The sequence below is a fragment of the Panthera tigris genome, chromosome D1 (genome assembly GCF_018350195.1).
Source record: "Panthera tigris isolate Pti1 chromosome D1, P.tigris_Pti1_mat1.1, whole genome shotgun sequence".
In the NCBI taxonomy this organism is placed as follows: domain Eukaryota; kingdom Metazoa; phylum Chordata; class Mammalia; order Carnivora; family Felidae; genus Panthera; species Panthera tigris.
In genome coordinates, this window is record NC_056669.1 from 63296648 (window position 1) to 63314382 (window position 17735).

The following is a 17735-nucleotide window of genomic DNA, read 5'->3' on the forward strand; positions in this document are numbered from 1 at the left end:
GGACTCTGTGCTGACAGTGTGGATTCTGCTTGGGATTCTCTCTCTCTCCCTCCCTCTCTGCCCCTCCCCTGCTTGTGCCTTCCTTCTTTCTCTCTCAAAATAAATAAACTTCAAAATATGTTTTAAAAAAGAGAGAAAATTATCTGTTGGAAAATCCCTAGGGCAAATGGGTGAGGGAGAGTCTTATGATGGCAATTTCTAGAACAACCAAGGTTCAGGGACTTTCAATCAGGATTTATTTATTTCTCATACAAATTATTTACATCTCAGCTGGGAGTAAAAGTTCTTACTGTGTAAATCTTGGGATACACACACACACACACTCACAGACACATTTATCTGGCTTGTTTACTTATTGATACATTTATTTCTTCTTTTGATATGTTTCTCCTATTAGTTATAGATCTTCAACAATACGAGCAGTTTCATTACAATGTTTAAGTACCTTTTCTGTTCATAATTATTTCAGTGACTTTACTTTTACTTTTGTACAAGCAGCAATAAGAAATTCTTGCAACAATCCGAGAGTAATTGAACAAAGTATTCACTGATAATTTCTCTGTTCAAGATGGCAGAAAGTCAGCAGAGGAGTGAATATATGCTCAGTTAGCCCTAAATAAAATTCTGTTTTTCAGCAGATGCAAAGGAGAAGCCACCTTTGATTAGAGAGAACATGTAATGGTTGTGTGAATATAGATTAGGTGAGAACATTTAATAGCTGTGTGAATATGGATAAGCCATCAAACATTGCTGGGAACTAGTCATTGTATATGTGGAATGGGGGATAATATTTGTCCTGTTTATATCTTTATAAGGCAAAAAGTAACAGTCTTTTCTGTTTTGCCTAAAGGCAAAAAGTAACAGTCATTAATATTTATACATCCAATAATAATGTTCACAAAGCAGACTGTACAGAAGATGCATTGAACTATAGACATTGAAGTATATACATGAAAAGAGAATATTTTAATATACCTTTCCTAATTCAAGACAGATCAAAAGGACAAAAATAGCAAGAATAAAAAGACCTAAAATATAACCAGTAAAGTAGATAATATAAGTACATATCAAACTGTAAACCATCATAATAAAAATTATATCTTCTTTCAAATGTACCCAAAACATTGCAAATATTTTTATAAACACAATCTCAATAAATTTGAATGAATAGTTAAAATACAAGATATATATATATATATCTATATATATATATATATATAGATATAGATATATATAGATATATATAGATATATATAGATATATATATATAGCTACCTATAGAGAGTGGAAGTGAACAGATTGGACAGAGATGTCAGCTAGACTTCTCTGGTTAGACATTGTTTTATAGGTTGATTTTTTTATTCAAAAATTAAAAGCAATCCCTAAAAGCTGAAAAAGAAAGATGAAATAAACAAATCTAGCTATGTATCCAATTTGTGATATGTGTATGGTAAGACAAAACAATTGAGTAGTATGTTGTTACCATCAGGAATGGGGGTATTTGGTGAGAGGCAAGGAGGAGAGGTTAGAGAATAATAGAAAGCCTCAACAGTATTGCTAATGCTAGATGTTCAATACATAAAAATTATATATATGCATTAAAAATATTGAATGCATTAATGAATGAAAGGAATATCATATATCTCCTGTGGAGAATGGTGTTAGGGACACCAATTAGTAAGTTGCTGTAGTAAATGCTCAGGGCAGACAAGATGAGATCAAATTTGGACCAGAGTGGAATATTTTTGTGTGTTGAGAACTGGTATAATCTGGGATGTATTCAGGGAAAAAAAATACAATGCAGGACTTTCTGGTAGATTGTATATTAGTTATGAGAAAAAAGAATTCTGAATGATTCCTAAGATTTTTACCTGAGTGAGGTTATGATATCTCTTTCCTTCGTGAGCATTAATTTTAGTATCTGTTCTGCCTTTTTTGTTTGTTTTTTTTTTTTTAATTCCTGGGCAAAGGAGATATTAATTCTGTTTGTATGTGTGTGGAAAGGTACCTTTTGATCTTTTTCATTATGAGTCAGCTTCAAGCATTACAGAGTAATTGATTTGATTGGTTTTTAGGCAAGGGACTTGGAATAAAGAGGAGTCCCATTTTTTTTTTAATTTTAATTTTTAGTTTATTTTTTTGGAATGGTTTTATTTTAACAGCTTCATTGAATCTGGATTTTATAGATCAATAGTATCAGACAAGAACATTTCTTGAGTTTGTGAAACACATCTTAGTGCCAGGCAACTGGAAGATGTTTGATAAATGCTTTTGGAAACATAAGGAAATAAATGACTAAGCACCAACTGAGACTAGGTATTTTTCATGATAGAAACATTTCAGTCACAGATCCTGCAGGTAAAGACTTTAAACTTTATTGGGAAAGACGTTTAAATTCTTTTCATGCAGTGGGAAAAAGAGAGACTGGGTCTCAGCTAGAATTTAGTTCAAATTCTGATTCTATTGTTTAAAAAAATAAAAATAAAAGAAGTCCCATTTTAAATTGGGAATTTAAACAACTTTGAAAGGACTGGGGCAGGAACGAGTCATAAAAGAAAAACCTAGTCACTGGCCAAAATATAATTGACAAGGGTGCAGACCCAGGAAAGATATTGGGAATACCATCTTTGTTTCGGATGTTGATTTCAACCGTTTGTTCACATTCAGTGTTAACTGGGGCTGAGACTTTTATAGAGGGTGTTCCTAGCAGAGAACATTTGCATTACAGTTCTCACTACCATGTATGCTTTCTGCTTTCACATACTAGCTTCAAGGCATCGGTATTTTGTAATGAAATTTCTTTATAAATAATGTGACATGGAAAGCACATGGCTGTCCTAATGTAATATGGGCAGCTTAAGGAGCTGATGCTACAATCCAGAACATAGGTATCTGATAGGAATTTTTCCAGAGTCCGGAGCTCTGATATAGATCTGGAAAGATCTCTCCACAATAAAACATTTAATATTATATGACTACAGATTCACAGTAGTAAAGAATTAAGAACTGAGAAGTTTCCTCACCAGCAAGTAGTAAAGTCTAACATTTGTATCTTCATTCAGTATCTTCATTTTCCTCTTTAGTTTTTATTTCCTGTTTAAATAGAAACATCAAGAAAAAATTCTGGCCAACTTCCTGTATGGTTGAGTACAGAACTGTTGTAGGGGAGGGAAAAAAAAACATGAAGTGAAAAATAAGATAATCTCTGTTAGAACGGAACGGGAATTTCAACCAGATCCTGGGGTATTGATCAGAAAAATGAAAATATCCTTAGCTAGTGAAACATAGGGCTAATGGAGACAAACTCGTGTCTCTAAGGCCAAATGAGGACTTAATCTCCAGTGTGGCAGATTTTCAGAATTTTCAAAACGTGGAAGATGCCAGCATAAGACCAAGTGCAGATATGGAGTCCCATGTAGAAGCTATAGGGCTTCCACATGACACTGGCATCTACCATCTCTGGGCAGAAGTGAATCTCCCCAGTACTCTCCTGGAGGCTTCCATTACCTCCTTGTTTCTCAGACTATAGACAAGAGGGTTCAGTGTTGGAGTAATGATAATATAAAATAGAGAGAGAATGTTGTCCTGTTGGGGACTATGGTAGTAATTGGGCTGGATGTACATCAACATGGCAGCTCCATAGTACATTCCTACCACAGTCAGGTGAGAAGAGCATGTGATGAGGACTTTCTTCCTTCCCTTACCCGAGGACACGTGAAGGACAGCAATTAGGACAAATGTATAAGAGGCAAGGATAGCAGCAAGGGTAGGCATGAGAAAGATCACACCTATCACATATACCATGAGCTCATATATGGAGGTATCTGCACAGGCCAATTTCAACAAGGGTGGGATCTCACAGAGTAGGTGCCTGATTTTCCGAGACATACAGAAAGGAAAGTGCATAGTATATGAGGTGAGTATCACAGCATTCAGGAATGCCAGGATCCAAGATGTGGCTATTGTGAGCCAGCATATCCTTGGCCTCATGCGGACCATGTAGTGCAAAGGATGACAAATAGCCACATACCTGTCATAGGCCATGAACGCCGGTAGTAAGTCCTCTGCACCTCCTGAAGTGAGAACTACTAACATCTGAAAGGTGCAGCCTTCAAAGGAGATGGTGTTCTCCCCATGCAGATAATCCACAAGCATTTTGGGAGTAACTGCAGATGCAAACATCAAGCCCATGAGAGATAGCTGGCTAAGTAGAAGGTACATAGGCACATGGAGCCAGGAATCCATTATAATGACCAAGAGCAGCAGGCCATTGCTGGTCAGGGCCAACATGTATAGGACAGCGATTGTTGCAAAAAGCAGTTTGGGAACCCCACTGTCATTCAGAATCTCCGCTAATGTGAAGTCATTTCCCAAGGTGGAGTTCCAGAGCTCCATTCTGTGGTTTCTTTGCTTGTCTGAAATTACACAAGATCTAGGTAAAGTAGTTCTGATGTGATATCTGGAGACTCCTTGGCTTTATAATATTATAGCCTTTGATCAGCAAGATTAGTTGTTCGATTTATCATATTGTATTATACTTTTTCATTCATGAATTAACTCACCATTATGTACCGATAACATGTTGCAAAAGAGCACATTTCTTCCCTACTTCTGATGTTTCCCTCAATGTTAGGGGAGTCCCATTGTGCAATAATTCTGGGCTTGTCTCTGCCTTATACTTCTACTCTGCCATTTACTTTTTCTGAAAAATGTGGAGCAACTTAATGGGAAAGATTAAAGGGACAATCTGGGCACATGCTAACCAGCCTCCTTTTCAGGAGATACAGGGTCTTTGAGAGGGCTAATATGTATTTCCCTCTCTCCCACCCAGGTTTTGAACCAATTGAGAAAGAAGATATTTGTGCAGGCCAAAGTGTCACCCCTATTTTTCATAAAACAGAAATTTGAGAATGAAGCCTATATGTCAGTCAGCAATGGGTTTCCTAATACCAACCCCCAAATGGACATAATTGCCTTTGCAATCACAGGCAATATAGGAATAAGTCAGTTTTCCCACAAGGAAGGAAGAGTGGGAAAGGGGAACAGGATAGGCCAAGTACTAGCAATTGTATCTTCCAAAAAAAAAAAAAGAAATTTATCTCAGTTCATTGTGTAATTGGATTATGTTCCTCCCTTCCTTGAGAAGAAATGAGGAGAGAGTAAAGACTAGGTATCTTACATTACTATTTTCTTGACATAGAAGCAAATTTTGGGAGAGAGAAAGAGCCATCCCCTCCCATGCCTCTTGTGTGCCAAGCACAAGATAGCTCCCAAACATAGAGTGGAGTACATAACATATAGAACACCTGACCACATTAAGTTATATTCTTTTGTTTTTCACCATCTCTGATTTTTACTTTTATTTTTTAAGTTCATATCTTTATTTTGAGAGAGAGAGAGAGAGAAAGAGAGAGTGTGTGCACAAGCGGGGCAGGGGCAGGGGCAGAGAGAAGGAGAGACAGAATCCCAAGCAGGTTCTGCACCATCAGCACAGAGCCTGATGGGAGGCTTGAACTCACAAACCATGAGATCATGACCTAAGCTGATATCAAGAGTCCAATGCTTAACCGACTGTGCCACCCAGGCACAGGCTTCATTTTTTAAAATTTTTATTCCAGTACAGTTAACACATAGTATTAAATTGGTTTCAGATGTACAATAGAGGATTCAACAATTCTATATATTACTCACTGCTCATCAAGAAAAGTGTACACTTGGGGCACCTGGGTGCCTCAGTTGGTTAAGCGTCCGACTAAAGCTCAGGTCACGATCTCACAGTCTGTGAGTTTGAGCCCCGCGTTGGGCTCTGTGCTGACAGCTCAGAGCCTGGAGCCTGCTTCAGATTCTGTGTCTCCCTCTCCCTCTGCCCCTTCCCCACTCATGCTTTGTCTCTCTCTGTCTCAAAAAGAAATAAAAACATTTAAAAAAAAGAAACTATTTAAGAAAAAAGATAAGTGTACACTTATCTTGAGGAGCACACTTATCTTCAGTTACGTTCTTATGAGCGGCATTGAAAAATAGGGTAGGAGCGTCTGGGTTGCTCCGTCAGTTAAGCATCTGACTTCAGGTCAGTTCATGATCTCACAGTCTGTGAGTTTGAGTGCCACATCAGGTGAGTTCGTGCCGTGCTTCGGAGAGCCTTGCTTCTCTCTCTCTCTCTCTCTCTCTCTCTCTCCCTCTATCTGCCCCTCACTCACTTGCACCTCCTCTCCTCTCTAAAAAAAAAATAGGTGTAATCACAAACTGTGAAAATTATCATAATGAAAAAGAAGAGATAGTGGTTCACATGTAGATTGGTAATTAAGAAAATACCTCTTGGGGCGCCTGGGTGGCTCAGTTGGTTAAGCATCCAGCTTCAGCTCAGGTCATGATCTCACTACTTCTAATTCTGTGTCTCCCTCTCTCTCTGCCACTCATGCTCCATATCTCTCTGTCTCTCAAAATGCATAAACATTAAAAAAAATTTTAAGAAAGTACCTCTCTGGTTCAATATTTGTAAATCAATCAATATGATACATCACATTAGTAGAAGAAAGGATAAGAACCATATGATCCTGTCAATAGGTGTAGAAAAAGTATTTGACAAAATACAGCATCTTTCTTAATAAAAACCCTCAAGAACGTCGGTATAGAAAGAACATATCTAATGTTTATTTATTTATTTATGTATTTATTTTGAGAGAGAAAGAGACAGAGTGGGGGAGGGGAAGAGTGAGTCCATTGACTGATAAATGGATAATGAAGGTGTGGTTTATATATACACTGGCATACTACTTGGCAATGAGAAAGAATAAAATCTTTTCATTTGCAACAACGTGGATGGAACTGGAGGGTATTATGCTAAGTGAAAAAAGTCAGTCAAAGAAAGACAGATATCATATGTTTTCACTCATATGTGGAATTTGAGAAATTTAGCAGAAGACCATGGGAGTTGGGAAGGGGAAAAATTAGTTTCAAACAGAGAGGGAGGCAAACCATAAGATACTCTTAAATACAGAGAACAAACTGAGGGTTGATGGCGGGGGAGATGTGGGGAAGGGGAAAATGGGTGATGGGCATTGAGGAGGGCACTTGTTGGGATGAGCACTGGGTGTTTTATGTAAACAATGAATCATGGGAATCTATTCCTGAAGCCAAGAGCACACTGCATACACTGTATGTTAGCTAACTTGACAATAAATTATATTTTAAAAAATGTAACTGGCAAGAAGGCAGCAGAGGAAGGGTCTATATCTTCAGGCAGCCTGACCTAGAATGAAGCAAAGCATTTCTAAGCTTAATCTTGAATGGAAAAGCAAAAGACTGTCCATAGGTTCTTTGAAGTGACAAAAAATACACTAGTGTCAGTTGTGGGCATCTTCCAACATTCTGAAAAATCACTGATTTCTGCTAAACACCGCCGTCTGAGACCCAGGATCTGAGCATGGAAGATGATCACCAACAATCCCGCAATGAGAAAGAGAGAGAGAAAGACAGAAAAGAACCATTGGCTCATTCATGATCATGTGATGTTCGACCTCACATACTATTTGTATTGCAAAACATTGCTCATTTATCAAGTTAAAATTTAGTAGAAATGTTTGCTCATCTTTTGAACACTTGAAGAACAAGTTACTCTCAATCCAAGGATTTACATGGTTAATATCCTCCAGGGATTATATTTTGTGTATTATGTGGGCTTAGAATATGAGAAAAGGGAGACTATTTCTACTCTTCTTCTGTGTCAATCAAATCATGTTTCTCCCTTTCTGCCTTCGCAGAAGGGATGCCCCATCTCACATGATGAGTAATTCTACTTGATAAAAAAATACTATTTTTATTTTTAAAAAAAGACAGAAAAGAAAATACCTCTCTGAGAGTGTGAATTTCAAGCTCAGTTTTTAAAGACGAGCATAGGGGGCGCCTGGGTGGCTCAGTTGGTTGAGTGTTTGACTTCAGCTCAGGTCAGGATCTGAGGTCTTGTGAGTTTGAGCCCCACGTCAGAATCTGTGCTGACAGCTCAGAGCCTGGAGCCTGCTTCTGATTCTGTGTCTCCTCTCTCTGCCCCTCTCCTCCTTGTGCTCTGTCTCTGTCTCTCAAAAATAAACATTAACAAAAAAAATTAAAAAAATAAAGATGAGTATAAATGATTCAAATGAAGACGAGTGAAGAGGCTCCTGAGCATATAATGCATTAAATGCAGAATCTCTGAAATAGAAAACAGCTTGTAATTTCTGAGAAGCTAAATGAAGACTGATGAGGCAGGTAGTAACTGAGATAAATTTGGAGAGATAGATATGCTCCAAATCATGCTTGTACTTCTAGGGGATATGGAATGCAGTGCACACACACACACACACACACACACACGTGTGACATCAGACAATTTTTAAAAGTAACTCTTAGGGGTGCCTGGGTGGCTTAGTCAGTTAAGCATCTAACTTTGGCTCAGGTCATGATCTCATAGTCTGTGAGTTTGAGCCCTGGGTTAGGCTCTATGCTGACAGCTCAGAGCCTGGAGCCTGTTGCAAATTCTGTGTCTCCCTCTCTCTGCCCCTCCCCTGCTCACATTCTGTCTCTCTCTCAAAAATAAGTGAACATTAAAAAAGTTTTTAAAGTAACCCTTATAGTTGTAGGGTTATAGTTGAAGGAGTAATGGGTAGAAGATGGACAAGAGTGAATTATATGGAAGCGATGAATCACTAAATCCTACTCCTGAAACCAATATTACACTATATGTTAGCTAGAATTTAAATACAAACTTGGAACAACAACAAAGATATGTCCAGAAGTGATTGTGGTCATTCAGGTAAAATGGATCAGGAAAATAGCACATATATAATAAACACATGTTGGAGGCAGAAACAATAATAATTAGTGATTGGCTAGATATTTGCAATGGAAATAAATCAAGAAAAGCCAGTTTGGGAGGTTTTAAATAGAAGAATTGAGAGTGTTTAAGGAACCAGAAAATCCTATAAGAATGAGAAGTCCATTTGCTCAGTGTGTATAGATGAATGAGATAGATAGAAGGAAAGAGGTATTGACTTAGCGGGAAAAAAACTGAGGGACTGTTTTCTCCTGCAAAGTGCATAGTTTTAGCATCTATACTAGAATTAAAAGTAACTTATGCATCACAATGACAATATTACAATATTCTGTATTATCTACGTATTTATTTTTGTCAGCTGACTTACATTATCCAGCTCAACACATTCCAGACCCATATTCAAAATTCCTAGCGCTGGGTGCCTGGGTGACTCAGCCTGGAGCCTGCTTCGGATTCTGTGTCTCCCTCTCTCTCTGCTATTCCCCTGCTCACACTGTCTCTCTCTCTCTCAAAAATAAACATTAAATTTTTAAAAAAAATTCCTTGTCCTTAATTATTATTATTATTATTAATTATTATTATTATTTTTATGGCCTGGAAGCCATATCTCCCAAAGATAAAATCCTTACCTCAGATGGACAGGAGACACTGCTAGTAGATTTTACTGCAAGATGTAATAGCTTATATGAGGGAGCCAAGGAGTGCAGATAGAAATTGGTGAATAAAGTGGCTTTTGCCAGAATTTGGGAAAGTATCTGCTGTGAGGAGGTATGGGAGGTCAGTGAGACAGGGCCTTCTCTGGCTTTGCAGACCTTCTCTGGGAATGAGTAGCCTTGTCTCTGAATGGCCAATACTACTGAGAGAAGAGTCAGATAGGAATAAGAGGTTGCCTGTCTCCTCTCTTGTGTGAGGAGTTAGGACAGGCTGCTTCTCTGATCAGTTACCCTGTAAAGGAATTTTTCTAGCCCTCAAACAATTGTCAGGCTGAGGTCACTGCTTAGGCTTTTAAAAATGCTTCCACTCCTATTGGGCTCTGAAGGAAAAGCTGAATAAAGGAAAAATCCAAGGAAGGGGATATGAGAAAACCCAAAAGTAGAACCTAAAATGACTGGTCTCACTTTCCCTGAGGGCCACAGTGAGCCAGGGGGTGGTTCTTTTGCCTTCCTGTGTGAGGACAATGACTTTGATCTCCCTCTCCTCCCTAGAAGCTTTATTTAAAGGGAAATCTCTCCCCAGCTGATTTATTCCTTCACTGGAAATCCTAGTCTAGGAGATAGGATTTTAATAAATCCCCTAGGTATGATTCCTGACCTTCCACCTCTGCTTTCTTCTGTCAGTAAATGAGCTCTGCTGGCCCAGAGGGAACCCTTCACCTGTAAAGGAAAACAGAGGGCCATTTTCACATCCCTGACTGTGCATTTAGTGACCATGTCTTGGGCTAGTACTACCAATCTGCTCCAAGACCCATGGTATAATGAAGACCCTACATGGTCTCAGAAAAGCTGTGGAAGCAAGACTCTTAGTCTTTCCCCAAGAGGTAATCCTTTCACTGAACATAAGTATCTCAGAGCAAATTAACTAAGACAAATGCATACAGGATTTCCTGCTTTATTTTCCCTCCATAGATATGTTTTCTTTTTAAATTTTCTTACTCAACAGTTATTGGACTCCTATGTGCCAGATGTGAGATGCTAAGTTATATATCAATGAAAAAAATAGACAACTATCCCTCTGACATGGGTCTTATATTGGGACACTTGTAACATGGAAGGGGCAGCACTGTGTTCTCACTGCAAGAGACACTAACCCTGGATATAGATTTGCCTTTCCTAAATGCAATGCTTATGTCAAAACTACTATCTGTGGACTTACAGAATGACCTTATCCACTGCCGTGCTATTCCACATAGCATTGCTTCAGATCAATAAATGCAGTACACTTCACAGTAAATGAATTATAGCAATGGGTGCATCCTCATGGAATTCACTGATCTTACCATTTTCTCCACCATCACTGAAGTAGTTGGTTGGATTGTATTGTGGAAAAACCTCTTAAAGGGCCAGTTACAGTACCAGCTAGATGGTGTTACTTTGTAGGGCTGGAGAAATGTCCTCCAGGATGCTGTGTGTGCTCTGAATCAGCATCCAATCTATAGTGCCATTTTCCCACTACCAATAGGCATATATCCAGCAATCAAGGGGTAAAAATAGGAGTGGCTCCATTCCTTATTACCCCTAGTGAGTCTTAGTAAAATTTTTGCATCCTGTCCCTGTGACTTTCCTGGCCTAGAGGTCTTAGTCCCAAAGGAAGGTATGTTTCCATTAGGAGGTACAACAATAATTTCATTGAACTGGAATTTGAGACTGCCACCTGGTCACTTTAGTCTCCTCATGTCTCTGAATCAATAGGTGATTGATCCTAATCCAAGGGAAAATTGGTTACTATTATATAATGGAGGTAAGGAAGGAGTATGTCTGGGGTACAAGAGACTCCTTAGGTATCTCTTAAAACTACCACAACTGTGATTATAGTTAATGGAAAATTGCAACAAACCAGTCCAGACAGTACATCTAATGACTCAGACTCTTCAGAAATGAAGGTTTGGGTTAACCTACCCAGCAAAAAACTATGAACAGCTGAGGTGCTTTTTTAGAGCAAAAAGAATATGGAATGGGTAGTTGAAGAAGGCAATCACAAATACTAGTTAAAACCCCGTGAGCAGTTTCAGAAATAAAATGAGATTTATAATAGTTTATTAGTTATTAGTATTTCTTCTATTATGAATACACACAATATTTTGTGTATATATATATATATATATATATATATATATATCTCACAAATATGTTTTCATTTCCTTATCTCCTTTATCCCTATACCACGTAACATAAGATATGTTAAGAAATTAACTTTATATCACAGTATTTGAGTTACAGGAGAAGAGCAAACATCCTCTAAGGACTTTGCATCTTCTGGAGCAAGAGTTAGCATATTTTCAGTTAGAATATACACAAGTTAAGTTGTATTGTGGTAGGTAGAAGTATGACTTTGTTACTGTCTTTATTTGAAGAGGGTGTGGTTTAAAGAGATGTGTATGAGTGCCAAGTTGACAAGAGATGGACCGTCGTGGTCAGTTTTATGTGTCAATTTGGCTAGGCTTTAGTCCCCAGTTTTTCAAACAAACATTAATCTAGGTGTTGCTGTGAAGGTATTTTGTAGAAGTGGTTAAAGTCCATAATCAGGTGACCTTAAGTATGAAAGATTATTCTAGATAATCTAGAGGAGCCTGATTCAATCAGTTGAAAGGCTGTAAGAGCAGAACTGAGACTTCCCTGAGGAAAAGAAGTTTCACCTGTGGGAAGCAGCTTTAGCTGCTTGAGACTTCCGGGCTGCCTTTTCTGACAGCCTGCCCTATAAATTTCAGATTTGCCTTGCCATCCCCACAACTGCATAATAAATCTCTTAATATACATCTCCTACTGGTTCTATGTATTTGTTTGCACCCTTACTTGTACATTCAATATACATTTTTCTGCAGTAAAGGGAAAATTTTACCAATTTAGTCACCTAGAAAACTTCTGGCTACCCTGAGTTTTGACAATTTATCCATCACTTTCTTGCTGGTTCACTGTCTGATGGAAATCCAGGAAAACTATAGTCTTTTCTATCCACCTCCTTCTCTGCATATTTCTTTTCAGATACAAGTCACGCTGTCTTTCCTTCTTGAATGTCACTCTTCGAATTTTGAACAAAATAACATAGTTATAACTGGAGTATAACATTAAATATGTAGCACAATATGAAACCTAATTACGTATAGTTTTTGATCTTTAATTCTTAAAATCTGAGTTGTGGATGAAATTGTTAATTGTACCCTTTTCTACTTTTCTGAATGTTTTAAACATTTGAAAGTAAAATATTTTAAATATTAAAGTAAAAGAAACATAAAAAGCAAACACATCATAAATGGAGAGAGAACAATGCACTGTTATAGAAACAATAAGTTAACTCTCTTGGAAATCCAGTTCACCAAATAAATTAGAAGGTAAGTAAGTACACAGAGGATTTGTATAACAACTGATCTAATGGCTGTATAGAAAACTTTAAAAATCAGACAGTCTAGACTAGAAAAGGAATGTCAGTTCATAAATATAGATGATAGTTGATATTAGAATAATAAATGACCACAGGCAGGGCTGCTTAACCTAACCAAAATTAAAAAGAATTTTAAGAATAAAAAATAATGTTGTGAGGTTTCAAAATAGCACTAATTGGCCATCAGGAATTAACAAAGATTTTCAAGCAGAAATATATACAGCATAACACTTCTATCTTTTTAAATTTTTTAAAAATGTTTTTATTTATTTTTGAGACAGAGAGAGACAGAGCATGAGCAGGGGAGGGGCAGAGAGAGGGGGAGACACAGAATCTGAAGTGGGCTCCAGGCTCTGAGCTGTCAGCAAAGAGCCCAACGCGGGGCTCGAACTCACAGAGTGTGAGATCATGACCTGAGCTGAAGTCGGATGCTCAACCGACTGAGCCACCCAGGCGCCCCAACACTGCTGTCTTTTGACACAAAGACTAAAAAAATTCTAAGATGGGATAGAAATGATATGATTCAAGATAGAGCATCTTATATTATTTTCAGTGCCTGTGTGAGGGCCATGGCCCATAGCGCTTCTTTTTGACTAAAGAAAAATGGTACAGAGGCACCTAGGTGGCTCAATTGGTTAAGCATCTGACTTTGGCTCAGGTCATGATCTTGCAGTTCCTGAGTTCAAGACCCATGTAGGGCTCTGTACTGACAGCTCAGAGCCTGGAGCCTGCTTCAGATTCTGTGTCTCCCTCTCTTTCTTTGCCCCTCCCTCACTCACACTCTGTCTCTCTCTTTCTCTCAAAAATAAGCAAACAGTAAAAAAATAAAAAAATAAAATAAAAATTATATATATTATTATGAATGTACAGTTGTTAGGCTACAAATAAGGAAGACCAGGAGGAAATAACAGGTTCAGGTAAATTGGAAACTACCACAGTCTGTAAAATATAATAATCTATATAAAATTAAATTAAAACAACCCCATGTGACGTTATACAAAAACTTAATACAAAATGGGAAGACCATGTAGTTACAATGTAAATAAAGTCAAAACAAAGCAAATACGGTATCAATAACCCAATTAAACTTATGTAATGTGGTTTCCAAAGTGTTGGGATAAAATAGTATGCCTGCCATCCTTAAACACTCGACAGACTATACTTCATTAATTCACTCATCCAATATTGTTGCTGAGCCAGACAGAATCCATCTCTCGTCTATCATTTTATAATGTCTGACTGAAAGTATATAGTAGGATATTGCATCTGCCTTTCCACAATCAAAAAGGAAACAAATGAGAAAAGGAATGTTCTCGGAAACCTCGGAAAATGCTGCACATCTAGGCCAAGTACCATCTAAGCAAAAGCACTTTTGTGGCCTCTTGTCAATGTCAATGCTTCCTTTACCTGAAAAGGAATGGGCTTTAATGAATTGCTACTAGGTTTTCTGAAGGTCTCGCTGCTGACTCTATAACATCTGAAAAATTACACATGTAGAAATTCCAACAAAGGAAGAAAACTAAAGCATGAAGTTATATATTAAATACATATAGTTTATTGAAACTCTATACATTTTTATGTTCTAAAATTACATAATTGTTATGTGTAAATATTGCATATAATAATATATAACTATATTTATACACACAAACACATATATACACACAAATGTATGTTAAATTTGCTTTCTCTCTGCCATGATAAGTGTTGCATGCTGTCTACCTTGCGGTATTTCTGTTACAGCCTAAAAGAAGTTTTTCTTTCATATTTTCTTAAATTTGAGAAAGTGATTAAAATGAGATATCATCAATTGATTATAAAAGGAACCAGGCCCCTAACCCTCTAGGAAGCAATAAACAGGTCCTAGCCATGAAGTTAATGATAGCAGAACCTCTTTTTGTTTACTCCCCCTAAGAAAAAGGGGGCTTTTAAGACAAAACAAAATTGGGGTGACTGGGTGGCTTAGTTGGTTAAGCGTCTGACTTGGGTTCAGGTCATGATCTCACGGTTTGTGAGTTAGAGCCCCGCATTGGGCTCTGTGCTGACTAACCAAAAGTTGAGCTCCAGCTCAGAGCCTGGAGCCTGCTTCTGATTCTGTGTCTCCCTCTCTCTCTGCCCCTCCCCCACTTGTACTCTGTCTCTCTGTCTCTCAAAAATAAATAGAACATTTTAAAAAATTAAAAAAATTAATAAAAACAAAACAAAATCAAAATGGATAGAACTATAAAAACTAGTTGGATAATAACTGATTATCTCTTAGCATCTTCATAAAAATAAAATTATTTTAAAACTCCAGTACCAATATATGTCTCTTAAAGTTCTGGTTATTTCACTTACTACGTTAGAAAAAGAAGCATTTAATTAAGGCCTGAAAGAAAAGGAGATTTCCTCTGATATTTTTTTTTTTGCCTCTTATCCTTCAATTGTGTACTAAGTCAGTGTGTTTATAATTGCAGACTTTTACCTAATGTAGGTGTTTTTTTGAGATTAAGTTAAATGAAAAGAGAAGGCATGTCTGAGTCTCTTTAGCAAAGACAATCTCTCAAGAAAAGGGCTTGGCCACTAGACATGGTTTTTCTGATGGCATCTTTGACCTCCTTGTTCCTCAGGCAATAGATAATAGGGTTGAGCATGGGAGTAAAGACTGCATATATGGCTGAGATCAATTTGTTAGAATTGAATGAAGCAATGGCTCGAGGTCGGACATACATGAAGATCACAGCTGTATAGAAGATGACCACCACTGTAAGGTGAGAGGCACAGGTGGAGAAGGTCTTCCACTGCCCAGTGGCTGAGGGAATGTGCAGGATGGTAGAGACAATGAAGCCATAGGAAAGGACAGTGGCTGAGAGGGGAAACACAAGAATGAGAATGGCTAGCACAAAGTCCACCATCTCAGCCATAGAAAAATCCATGCAGGCCAGTTTGAGGATAGGAGAAACATCACAGAAAAAATGGTTCAAGATATTATTGCCACAGAAGGCAACTCGGGAGATGAAGTATACCTTTGCCATGGAGATGGTGAAGCCACTCACCCAGGAACTGATGGTCAGCTGAACGCAAAATCCTGTGGTCATCATGGCTGGATAACGAAGAGGACAACATATAGCCACGTAACGGTCATAGGCCATGGCAGCCAAGAGCACACATTCAGTACAGGCAAGTGAGATGAAGAAATAGAGTTGGATCATGCATCCCAGGAAGGAGATGGTATTGGGATGAAGTAGGAATCCAGCCAACATCTTAGGGACTGTGACAGATATATACCAAGTCTCCAGAAAGGACATGGTGCCCAGAAAATAGTACATAGGCTTGTGCAGGGACCCAGTAACCCATACAGTGAGAATGATAACCAAATTCTCCAGCAGCACAAACAGGTAGGTGATGAGGAAGAGAAGGAAAAGCAGAACCTGTAGCCAAGGGGAAGTATGGAAGCCCACCAGGATGAATTCACTAACATAGGTGGTATTTTCCTTTGACATGACTAAGACACCAAAAGACAAAGGATTTAATGAAAATAGCACAAATCAAAGAATGAGATCCACATTAGTAGCAAGGGGCCCTCAGGCTGTAGGTACTTTATCATTAAACTTAACCCTAGTGCCACAGTCTGGTCCCAGGGTGTGATTTGGCAGTCCTGAAAGGCCACAAGATCCTCCCCAGAAAATCAGATGTCAGAACAGAGCCTGAAAACAAATCCACCAAAGACACAACGTTAAGAATCCAAAGAAACCAATATTGCACTGTACTTTAACTAGAATTTAAATAAAAATTTTTAAAAAAATAGTGGCAAACATAAATGAGGCTGAAGAGATACCCTCTCTATTCCTCTAATATCATTGTATATTCAAAAACGCTTGAGCTGTCATATATATATAATTCTCTCCCAGCACCATAATTTCCCACTTACAAAATTATAGCATTAGAAACTGTGGTTAGGGGCGCCTGGGTGGCTCGGTCGGTTAAGTGTCCGCCTTCGGCTCAGGTCATGATCTCATGGTCCGTGAGTTCAAGCCCCACATCAGGCTCTGTGCTGACTGCTCAGAGCCTGGAACCTGTTTCAGATTCTGTGTCTCCCTCTCTCTCTGCCCCTCCCCTGTTCATGTTCTGTCTCTCTCTGTCTCAAAAATAAATAAACGTTAAAAAAAATTTAAAAAAAAGGAACTGTGGTTAAAGGAAAATTTTAATTCTCTTTGATAAACTAATAATAATTAATGTATTTTGCTAAAGTTAATGTTTATAAAGTCCCTATACCAAGTTTAAGAGTCATTAAAACAATAATACCCTTTATTAAGATAATTTTACTCATGAGAATTTAATTCAAACTAATACCAGAAACCATATATATGAAGAGGTTCATAACATTATGATACTTAAGAGTGAGGAAATCATTACATAAGTTATGATTGTCAACTGGATGAAATAAGTGATAATTATAAGAATCTTGTAAAAATAAAAAAGGATTTAATAGTTGGTAAAAGCACAAAACAGACAAACAATGAATCTTAAAGCAGAGTCATGAGGTCAGATTCAGGATTTGGTCCCACAGATCTAGGTGAGAAATGTCGTCAGGTAGTACTAGGAGTAAATACTTTCCTTATCAGCATATTTCCAGGTTTCACAGGCTGTTATAAGGCAAAAGACCATCATGGTTGGAACAAGTGCCAAGGGCAGGACAGGGAAGCAGCGTAGTTAAAATTCTGGAGAAAATAAAATATCAACTGGAAAACACCCTCCTGACCAGGAGAATTGCTGCCTTTGGTGCACTCTTCAGGATGGTCTTTTCAGGATGCTGGCCAAAGTAGTTAACAATCACTTGCCTATTTTTAGG

The 17735-nt window shown here is 37.9% G+C and overlaps 2 protein-coding genes across 2 annotated transcripts; both read right to left on the reverse strand.

Moving 5' to 3' along the window:
- Positions 1–3450: 3450 nt before the first annotated feature.
- LOC102956768 (olfactory receptor 2AG1-like) lies at positions 3451–4395 on the reverse strand. The gene has a single exon (XM_015537926.2). It carries the CDS (start codon positions 4393–4395, stop codon positions 3451–3453), a length of 945 nt encoding a protein of 314 aa, XP_015393412.2.
- Positions 4396–15429: 11034 nt separating this feature from the next.
- On the reverse strand, positions 15430–16386 carry LOC102957040 (olfactory receptor 6). The gene has a single exon (XM_007083278.1). The coding sequence runs from the start codon at positions 16384–16386 to the stop codon at positions 15430–15432; it is 957 nt and encodes a 318-aa protein (XP_007083340.1).
- Positions 16387–17735: the final 1349 nt, after the last annotated feature.

Bases quoted from the DNA above. Each gene is read 5' to 3' on its own strand.
- LOC102957040 (XM_007083278.1), bottom strand. From the start codon at position 16,386: ATGTCAAAGGAAAATACCACCTATGTTAGTGAATTCATCCTGGTGGGC.
- LOC102956768 (XM_015537926.2), bottom strand. From the start codon at position 4,395: ATGGAGCTCTGGAACTCCACCTTGGGAAATGACTTCACATTAGCGGAG.